Raw genomic sequence first — 10941 nt, 5'->3', positions numbered from 1 at the left:
TTACTTTAAAGTGTTTTTAACTTTATTTCAGCAGTGGCAACGACATCGAATTTGTTGATTGAAAGAGAGGGTGAAAGTCTTGGGGAGACTTTTAGTAGTATAAATTTATATCCAACGAAGTGAGTAATTTAGTTTTACAGTGGTAATTTTCTGTTAATTTTTGCTTTGTTTAGTTTCACAACAAAGTAGTACTTCAGTTTCCGTTGATAATTTCTTAAAACTATTGCGTCAAAGCGTAGTTGAACGTAATCTAATACATTGTTGCTTTGTTTCAGAATAGAGGCTAACTTTTTTGAATAAAAAAATATTTAGAAGTTTTGAAGTGCAAGAGAATTAGGAAATTTCTCATATAAATATTTCTCGAACGAGTAATCCTATGTCAATATATATGGACCAGAAGATATCGAACTCTGACTCGAGCAGTCTCTCTTATTTTATATTTAAGACAAGAAAAGAATGCTTTGAATTCAAGTTACTGAATATTTAGAGTATTTCATTACAGATTCTTTTTTATTAGATTCTTTTTTATTCATTTGTTTTAGCTACTTATTAAGCAGCACTTGACATTTTAGAATTTTGCTATCACCTTTAATATAAATATTCTTACCTTTTAACTAGTACTTTTTCTCTTATTTTAAATGAGCTCTCAATTGAAATAAGTGTTTTTTTATAAGTTGAAATAACTAACTTTTGGTTATTATTGCCATCTCTGAAAATGTAGACAGTGGCTTAGTTTTAATGTATGTTCAAGGGAGTGATTGATTACTTCCTTCTGATGTATAATACTTATCATAGTTCAATAATCAATTCATGGTTAATTTCGGAGGGAGTTTTATCCCCCTAACCCTCCCAAAACTACACTAAATATAGGTAAATAATTAATTTGAGTTGAAAATGATTTTTTAATTATTGATTTCCCCAGACAGGGGTCTGTCCAGACATTTTGTAAAAGGTCCTGTTTTTGTAAAATTGTGAAAAAATTACTTGTAATTTGAGAATATAAAATAAGCGTTAAGTCACATTCTTTCATGAATTTCCTGCTTTTATGAATTTGTGCAAATGGGGTGCGGTTATTGCATAAAACTTTTTCAAGGAGTTTTTAAATTGTAAATAGATACAAGATTATGCTGAGCACTGTAAAATTATAATAAAAAAAATTAAATTTTCTAAAATTCAATTGCTGCTTCTAAATTAGAGATGCAACATACAAATATTTGGTATTTAGGCTAGACTGCTGAACGTAGAATATTCATTTCAGACGAATAATGGATGAAGCGTCTGTCAAAGACAAAACTTAATTCGTTTACATCAATCTTTCTTGTTTTTCCTCCCAGGAAGGGTTTATTTGATTAATAAAACAATAATGAAGATAAGCAAATTTGTTAAGGGTCCGATTAAAAAAAAAAAAATCATTTTGTGAAGGGTCCGATAAACAGACCCAAATTTTTTCTAAACAGACCCCTGATTAATCAATAAAACCTGGTTACATAAAAAAAAAAATTCTCCAATAATTAACCTGTAATTTTCTTTATATCCTATGTACTTGGGCTTATTTAATCAGTAAATAAATTTTTTTTATTTAGATTTTTTTTTTAAGATTTGTCTGAATGCTATTAAAATACTTAAAATATAAGATATATTTTTATTTTATTTATATAATAATAAAAAAAAAGCATTTCAAAGTTTGGCTAATTGTCAAATATTTCATCTGTAGCCCTACTAATACAAGTATAAATAAAGAAGGAGCTTTTTATAAACACTTAATAAAATTAATTTGTTGCCCTGTGTAGTGTTTAACAGCTTCCTTGGTATAAATTATGATTCATGTTTAAATATTTAAAAATAAAAAGTCTAGTCGTAAATAAAAATGAAAATTATTGAAATAAAAAAGGTAAAATATTTACTTGTTTAATTATAAAATATCTTTATTTATAACTTTAAAGTGTACCTTAACAAAAAAGAAAAGTAGGGTTATTATCTATGTTTGTGTTAATAGAAACGCCATTAAGTGTATTATTAAGTTAAGTTAGTGGGAATTAAGTCTATTAAGTTGTTAATCCTTAGTTTTTTAAATTAATGTATGACTGAAAGGCGTATATATATATATATATATATATAAACTTCGACCGAGTGTCCTCGAATTAACGCGTAAGTCTAGGTATGATTTTAATTACTAGATTTTTCTTTTAATTTTCAGTTAGAAACAATATTCTATCATTGCATATTATTGTTATTTAGTTCTTATTTTTTAATTTGTTTTTTTGTAGTATGATAAAGGCTGAAAATGATCTCCCTTTCGAAGAAAATAAAAAACGAACCTGGTAAAAACTTTAATGGAACAATGAAAGCGAGTACAAGAGTTTCCATTAGAGACAAGTTACTAATAAAAGGTGAGAACCAATTAGATTTATTTAAATGTGTTTTCAGGAACAACTTTTGTGAAATGTTAATTATAACAATATATTTGTTTTAGGTCTTTTAAGCTTGAATTATATCTTTCATTAAAAAAACTAAACATTCTGAGTATTAGTTCTATTTTTTCACTTAAAAATAGCAAAATAATATGGTTGCTTTCCTGCAAAGATTCTTCTTCCTTTCCATGTTATTCATTGTAAAAGTATTGGTTAGAATTTCTTAATTCTTGAAGTGTTAAAATATTTTGAATATAGAAAATGTTGGGGATATCAATGTAAAAATGCTATAATGGTTGTAAACAAAGTCATTTATTTTTAAGTGAAATAAAGTGTTATTTTGTAGCAATTTGAACATCTAATAAATATATTTATATAATTTAGTCTGCAAATTTGTCATAAATCAAACTTTTTTAATGTATGTAATTTTATTAAAATTCTTTACATAAAAATAATTTGCTATGACAGACTGACTTGAGTAATTTTTAAATTTTTTCCAGTGCTTATATAATTTTTAATATTCTATGTAGAAGTACAAGAATTGGAGTCCAACTTGCCAAGTACCTGTAGAACATATTTTCCTAACCCAAATGAATTGCACAGATTAGAAATAACTATTACTCCTGATGAAGGCTACTGGTGTGGTGGAAAATTTAAATTTGTAATTGAAGTCCCAGATGATTATAACATGGTTGTAAGTATTGACTTAATTTAAATTCAGATTTGACTTACAAAAAGCCAAATCTGACATTAAATTTTGAATGAACCATGTGTAACTTCTTTGGTAATATCTGTATAGAATTTTGCAGATTTTCCTAGTTGAAAGAAAATTTCTCTTTTGTTATGTATTTTAGAAAGGTTTTTAAATCTGAGAAAATTTCTGCTTAGGCTAGGTCTAATGCAAATCTGAGTATAAAATTTCGATAAACTAAATTTATTTATTTAAATTTTGACTTTTATAGTTTTTCATGATTTCATACAAAAATTCTACTGGCTTTGTTTTACATTTTAAGAAAGTTTCTAAAGCTTGGAAAATTTCTAGTCATAATGTCTAGGACTGTTCCAATAGCAGGTGACATAACCGTACGAGCATACTATTAGTCTTTTCGAGGATGATTTTTCTGAGTGGTTGTAAAATTAAAATTTATATGCGGAAATATATTTTCATTTTATACTAGGTAAAGCACCAACTCAAGTGATTATCATACTTGTATACGTGTTTGAATTATTAATTACTCATGGTGGTCAACGTCAATTTAAATTAAATTTATGAATTGTAGAAATAAATAGAAGCATAATTTTTACTGCCACTTAAAATATACAGATAAAATTTTAATGCAAAATGCAAGAAAGTTGGCAGCTATGCCTAACTTATTTTTTGTCCTGTATCTGACTCAATATTTTAAGAATTTATCAATATTTACCACTTCTTCCGTACTCCATATATGGAATAAGTGGTTTAAATATTAATATACATACCTGCCAAGTCTCCTGTTTTTTAATGAAGACTTCTGTATTTTACTAGTATCTCCTGTTTACCTGTATATTCTCAAATTTTTCCGTATTTGAAGAAATTAAAAAAATTTTTTTTTGACAAAATATCTGCTGATGGCTAAAATACTTCTTATTCTTCAACAATTTTGCTATTGCCAGTACTGCTGTATGTTGTATGCTCTTAGTTTAAGTAATTATAAATAATGGTTCTAAAAAGTCTTCTTTAGATTTATATACATATTTTTTACTTCGCTAAACGTAAATTTTTATATTAGTTCCACTTTTGAATTTCTATTTTTGACTTACATGATTATGTACGATGTATCAAAACTTTACTAGTAGCCTAAAAAATGTCGCTAGTAAAATCTCCATTATTTTATGTTTCCAATATTGGCAGGTATGTATATGTATTAAACCTACTCCATAAAGGCTAAAATCAAACACAAAACCTCAAACATATCAATTAAAACCTTTCCCACAAAGAAAATAATATTGATAGAATTATCTCAAAAAAATGTGATATGGGCTTAGTCTTATATTATTAAAACCTATTAATATTAAAATATATTATCTAGAAAGATATAAAAGCCATAAGCAAGGTATAATGCAAACATGTAAGTAGTCTGGGCCTGGTCTCCCCTTGCATGAAATAAAATAACTTTGTTTCTCTGATTTTGTATTTCTAAAGTAGCACTCTAGCTACAAGACTACAATCTAAATTTAAAATATGATGAAACTGTAAAATATTATATTCTGTAATGTTAAAAGAATTGTGTATATCTAATCCATAAATCGAGCTTATTTCTATTGCACAATTATTTCAAACCTTTCCCACGAAGAAAGTCATATTATTGATCTAATTATCTCTGAAATGTGATGTCTCTTGAGTAGCTTGTGAAGTTGATCAGTCCCACCTTACTAAGATCTATTAATATTTAAATATATTGTCCAGAAAGATATAAAAACCTCCTTTCCAAGCTCAAACTGGCTCTTCTCTATCTGTCCACCAATATGTAAAGTTCTCATTTTTGGGTCTGTGGCCCTTACTTAAATAAAATTCTATTTTTCTTCATGTTCCTGAATCTATTTTCAATAAGCACCGACCACACGACAAATTTACCGTGTTAATGCTTTCAAAGCATAATACATGTACCTAGTTAGTTCCTAGGTATAGAAAAAAACATCTTGCTTTTTATTTTGGTAAGCTTGGCATGTCTGCATTTATTTGTTTCTAAATATCTACTAAATCTAGTAAAAAACTGATTTGAAACTCCTAATTGTAAGTTTAATACAGTTGTATGACATATTTGTTATAAACGGAGAATACATTTCTTTGGTCTTTCACTGTAAAGAATTTTATTTTAAGAATAATTCAAATTTTTAAAACTATATGTGCTTATTTAATGTAAATTCATTTTAGCCTCCCAAAGTCAAATGTCTCACTCGCCTTTGGCATCCAAATATTAATGAAGAAGGTGCAATATGTTTAAGTCTTTTGAGGCAAAGCTCAATTGATGGCCTAGGTAAGTTAATTTTACATCTTTCATTATTTTAAAACTCTCTTACAATTAGTCTGATTACATTTAAATTATCCATATATTACCAATTAGCAATTTTAAATTTTAGAAAAAAAAGTTTTATTACTGAAAAGAATTTAAAGAAAACAAAAGCTAACTTTTAACTTTTTTAGCAGTAAGGAAAAGGCTAGTTTTAAATATTTATCCTATTTTTGGATATGAGTGCTATTTTTTTACTTTTTGTAAAAATAAAAATATTAAAATTGAAACATTTAATTTAAATCTTGACTGATTAAATATAATCTGTGCATATCTATATTCAGAAAATATCCATTTTTCTGAAAAAGAACTCAGTAAAAAGTTTTTTTGGAAACATATTTTTTCTGAAGTATTAGTTCATTGTAGTAATTTTTATTTTGTAACTTAAATTATGCCATCTGAAAAAAGTTTTACGATTGGATTTTTCTATACCACTGCCAAGACTATGAAGTAATTGTTTTTCGCTGCTTCGGAACAATAAAACTGTTATTTGTTAATTTTTTTATAGATTTTTAATGGAATTGGGATAATTTAATAATATGCCACATTTAAAAGTTATTTAGGAAAGCATTTTCGGTGAAAAACTTCTCAATTTCCGTATGTATAGTTAGATGTAATTCTGTGTATTTTGACTGGTAATGACAAGTGTTTAAGAATTGGTGGTTTTAAAAATCATGTCATTGTTATCTATTATAACTAATGAAATTATAAAAAAAATTGCATATAAAATTTTACATGATCAATCTATTATGCTCTTTAATCATATAAACATTAAATCTCTTAATTTTGACCAGTATTGTCATCTAGAAAATCATAATCTATTATAAATATCAACTGGCTTAAATAATTAAAACTATTACAACATACTAAAATCAACATGTTTATTTTATTTAAATTATTTTATTTAATTGAAATTTATTCTAATAACTGTACTAAATATTGCATATACTATTGATAATAACACTTAATTAAGCATTTGAATTGATTGGATGTGGCAGTTACTTGATTAAAACATTTTTATTTTTGCAAATTATAATAATTTAAAATAAAAATTGAAATCAATATAAAACCACATTGTAAACCCATTTTGAATAGTAGTTTTATTATTAAAACAAATGCACATAAATTTTTACTTAAATTTACCAATTAATACTTTTAAAATTAAAAAAAACTATATAATTACCTTTTTTCATAATTAATACTTTATAATACAATTGATGTTATTTTCATCAAATAGTATTGACATTTATTTAAAATGTTAATTTTTAGTTTTAACAGCAATTGGCACATTTTCAAAAAAATGGGCCGCTAAAACATTTGCTTTGACTGGCTGCCGGCCACCAAAGAAATTTCCTATATTTAATCTATAATTTGTGTGAAGTAATTCATCGAAAAGGATCTGAAATGTGAAAAAACTCATGGTTTTTAGGTCATACGAGCGCAACTTCAAATATTTGTCAAATTTTGGCAAAGCATTCTTCTAATATGGTTCCACAAGTACCCTATTCTATACATAAAGTAGCACCATTTGATTTTTTTCTTGTTCTAATGGTTAAAATTTCCTTTTTGTACTCATTGTTGATTTTTTTCCTGTCCAATATGAATTCTGAAAAGCATCCACAAAAGCTATTTTAAAGGATTATTAAATGTTTTCAGATTGCTTAGCACATACTATATTGGTTAGACATTGAAGTCAGCAAAGATTATTTTGAAGGAAACGAAAAAGATTTTGATACATAAATTTATACTACCATTTCAAATACTTTTTGATCATAGTTTAATATATCTATGCTCTTATTTTAATGCTGTTATAATATTAAGTTATGATGTAAGATATTAAAAAAAAAAGTTTTTAATTATGATTTAGGATGGGCTCCCACCAGAAGATTAAAAGATGTTGTTTGGGGCCTAAATTCTTTATTTACGGTAAACCTACTTTTAATATTTTTTGTATATTTAAAAAATATTTTTAATTTTTTGTTAAATAAATTTTTCTCATTCTGCTATTATGTTTTTTAGGATCTACTTAATTTTGATGATCCTCTAAATAATCAAGCTGCAGATCACTATTTAAAAGATAAAGTATGTTTCTGTTACCAATTTTTAAGGATAAACTGTCAATGTCTCAAACTTTAAGTAAACCATTACATAAAAAGTGAGAAATAATGTGAAATTGATTTAATTGTGAACTTGTCCAGCTCTATTTCTTAAAGACTCTTTAACATTTGTACTATTTCCTAACTCTTAAAAATAAAATTAAAGCCTTTAATTATTTTGGATCTAATTATCATATTGTATGATCACCTATCTTATTGTTTTAAAGTCATTACATGAAAATTAATTTTTACTGTTATTCAGAAAACATTTCTTACTAAACACTGACTTAGATAAAATGAAAAACTTTCTGTAAGCATAAAATCTCAAACTTTCTGCTAACAATTAATTGATCTTTGTAACTAGTTTTATCCTTTTCATTGCTATCTAATTTTGATGAAATTTGTTTGAAAATTTCTTTTTATAGTGTTTTATTTAAAAAATATATATATTGATATATATATGCACTATATACATATCACTGTATCTTTTTTTAAGATTAGCAGTTTTATGAAGCTATAAAACAAGTTATTGATTTATTTTGTTTTCTTTTATGCTTAACTTTCTTTGTAATAGAAATGCAAAAACATTTCAATGAAATATTTAATAAGTTTTTATTTTTATGAGTCACTTTCAAATTCTTTTCCATTTAAATAATCTTGCTTTCTTGCACTTCTCATTTTACTATGCTTAATAGTTACCAAAATAAAGAGTATTAAAACTGAATTGTTATAGTAATGAGTAATATTAAAAGATTTTTGGGGATGGTTTAGAATTTTTGGCGGACGGCATTGGCGTGTTCGTTTATATTATGCATATCTACTAAAGACTTGATACAACCTCCCCCCAAGAGAAAAACATTTCAAAAGTGATCAGTTGAAAAGGGAAGAAAAATCCTATTTTAAAAAGTAGAAAGCGCAGTCAAATTCTAAGCATGGCATTTCTACTAAGCATTTTAATTGGGTTAAGAAATATTGTTTTAATATGAAGAAAAAAGAACTTGTAATAAGGATTACTACTACGCCAAAATCATGCGCTGTCTATAACTGCACCAACTGAAGGGATATGAAACTTTTATTAAATAGATATCTATTTATATAGATTTTAAACGATCAGAATGCCAAAGTATTATTTTATATTATATTGTGACATATGAATTAAAGATGATTTTAAAACGCGTCTTTCCAATCATACATAGATGTGTTACGTTCTCAAAATGCAATAATCTTAAAAAAGAATTAAACCCTGAATCATTTTTAACTATTCTTACTTTGGATGATTTGAAGTTATGTTGTGAAATGGTTTTCATATATCTGAAAAAGCTTTTTATGATCCAAATACATCTAAAATCACTAGCAAGTAGTCCGATTCTCCAAAAAGCATTACAAAATCGTACTTCTAAATGCTATTAGATTTCTAAATAATTCTGCTTTTTAATGAACAAGTTAATTTTCTCAGTGATATTGTCATATTAACTTTTGTTATTACAATTATGCATTTATATTAAAAGGTGAATTTTTACTATTGTTGAAATAATATAATTTATATATGTGTAAAATTTTATGCATGTGATATTTATTTGGAAATATAATTATAGGTATTCATTTATATTTAACCAAAATATTAGTTGGAAGAATGGTTATTTATCTGCATTTTTTATTTTATCTCCGTTTATTAAACTATAATTTTTAATTGTTAATTTATCTGTGTTGATTTAAATTAGATGAACCTTTTAGTGTTTAGAAATCACACCTTTTACTGTTTAGTGTTAGAATTAGTGTTAATAAAGATCTTTATGTTATATGATTTTTCTTAATTTTACAATACATTTTTAAGCTTCTATAAAAGCTGTTATAGCCATTACTTTAATCAGAAAAAAATAAAACTTATATCCTTTTTCTAATTAATGAGTCATGTTATGCAAAATGCTTGTATTCTTGCTCTTCTCAGTGATGGTGCATGAAAACTAGATTTTCTTAGAAGGACCGCTGGGTCAATACTGCAGTTTACCTTTAGCTCAGTGTTTCTAATATAGTATAATGTTAAATATTGTAATCCATCATAATCTGATACTCTGAGAAATGTTTAACTTGTTCAGTAATTTACTGTAACAGAGTCTGGCCATAAAAAAAAATTTCGGTTACTTTTTTGTTCCTTAATATTTTTATTGAAGGAGATTAATTTAATATTAACATTTCTTCAACAGCAATGATGAAATAAAATATTTAAGACAGTTTAGTTGCCATGGCGAATGGCATTGGGAATAATTTTTGCTGAAATCCCTAACAAAAGCATCAAAGCAACTAATTATTTAGCAACTGTTTTTAGTTGTGCTTTTCATAAAGGTTTTTTTTACTCATGTCTTAATCTAGATTCCTTTAAGAGGCCTTGGGCGAATACAAGGTAACTCCAGATTTAGAAATTGCTGGAGAAAGCTAAGTGAAATTTTAAAAAGTTGATTTATGTGGCTTTTCTGAACATCCTTAACTATGAAGGAGATTAAATTTATATTTGTGTCTGGTTCTTGCTATATTTAAGGCAGCAATACTGTCCATTGCAGAAACTACATTAAAATTTAAAAGAAAAAGGAAGTTCTTGCACTGTTTTTTTTTCAGTTGTCTTATGTTTTATTGCTTTTTACATTCATTTTACTTGTTGTATATTGCAGAAATTTAATTAATTGATACTTCAGTGGAGATTTTTGTGTTACTTTTATGAATATGAGTTTGTAAGCAAGTTCATTTCATTTTCAGGAAGGATTTAAAGCAAAAGTAAGGGATTATGTTCAACGTTTTGCAAGAAGATGAAGTTTTCAAATTTTAGCTGTTTATGTAAATATTTTTTTCCCTCATTGTAAATCATGATTTCATTATACCTTTGAGCTCATTATCATCTGTGTGGTCAGCAAAATAAAAGTCCTTTAAATTTCTTCACAGAATTTTTCCTTTAAATTATTTTAATAAATAGCCTCTGATGTTTTTACACTTATCAGGTAGTAGAGATTTTTAGTAGAGATCAGGTAGTAGAGTTTTTACACTGTCAGGTCAAGTAGAGATTTTAAGAAATGTTTCCTGTTTCANAAATATTTTTTTCCCTCATTGTAAATCATGATTTCATTATACCTTTGAGCTCATTATCATCTGTGTGGTCAGCAAAATAAAAGTCCTTTAAATTTCTTCACAGAATTTTTCCTTTAAATTATTTTAATAAATTGCCTCTGATGTTTTTACACTTATCAGGTTTTGGATTTCTTCCTTAATGACGGGAAAAAAAACTAAGAGAAATGGAAAAAGTTGGACAAAATAGAACAAACTAAAAATGACCAATGTAATTGTTCTGCAATAAGTATTATAAGAATTTAAAATCAATTAAAATTTAATACAGTA

The 10941-nt window shown here is 26.0% G+C and overlaps 1 protein-coding gene across 4 annotated transcripts; it reads left to right on the top strand.

The window, feature by feature from the left end:
* Positions 1-12: 12 nt before the first annotated feature.
* Positions 13-10484, top strand: LOC107438885 (NEDD8-conjugating enzyme UBE2F). Of its 4 annotated transcripts, none has more exons than XM_016051291.3 (7): positions 13-119; positions 2268-2390; positions 2942-3105; positions 5326-5428; positions 7329-7387; positions 7481-7543; positions 10309-10484. In XM_016051291.3, exons 2-7 carry the CDS (start codon positions 2285-2287, stop codon positions 10360-10362), a joined length of 549 nt encoding a protein of 182 aa, XP_015906777.1. In that variant the 5' UTR covers positions 13-119; positions 2268-2284; the 3' UTR covers positions 10363-10484. The 4 variants fall into 4 exon arrangements, with proteins under 4 accessions (XP_015906777.1, XP_015906780.1, XP_015906778.1 ...); XM_016051294.3 differs by having other exon boundaries at positions 54-142; XM_016051292.3 differs by having other exon boundaries at positions 54-488.
* Positions 10485-10941: the final 457 nt, after the last annotated feature.

The sequence above is a fragment of the Parasteatoda tepidariorum genome, chromosome 5, assembly GCF_043381705.1.
Source record: "Parasteatoda tepidariorum isolate YZ-2023 chromosome 5, CAS_Ptep_4.0, whole genome shotgun sequence".
Lineage (NCBI taxonomy): Eukaryota > Metazoa > Arthropoda > Arachnida > Araneae > Theridiidae > Parasteatoda > Parasteatoda tepidariorum.
This window is presented reverse-complemented; position numbering and strand designations above follow the sequence as displayed.

Excerpts from the sequence above, each read along its gene's own strand:
- LOC107438885 (XM_016051291.3), top strand. The coding sequence starts at position 2,285 with ATGATCTCCCTTTCGAAGAAAATAAAAAACGAACCTGGTAAAAACTTT. Across the intron at positions 2,391-2,941 it reads AGACAAGTTACTAATAAAAG|AAGTACAAGAATTGGAGTCC; the intron begins GTGAGAACCAAT and ends TATTCTATGTAG. Across the intron at positions 7,544-10,308 it reads ATCACTATTTAAAAGATAAA|GAAGGATTTAAAGCAAAAGT; the intron begins GTATGTTTCTGT and ends TTTCATTTTCAG.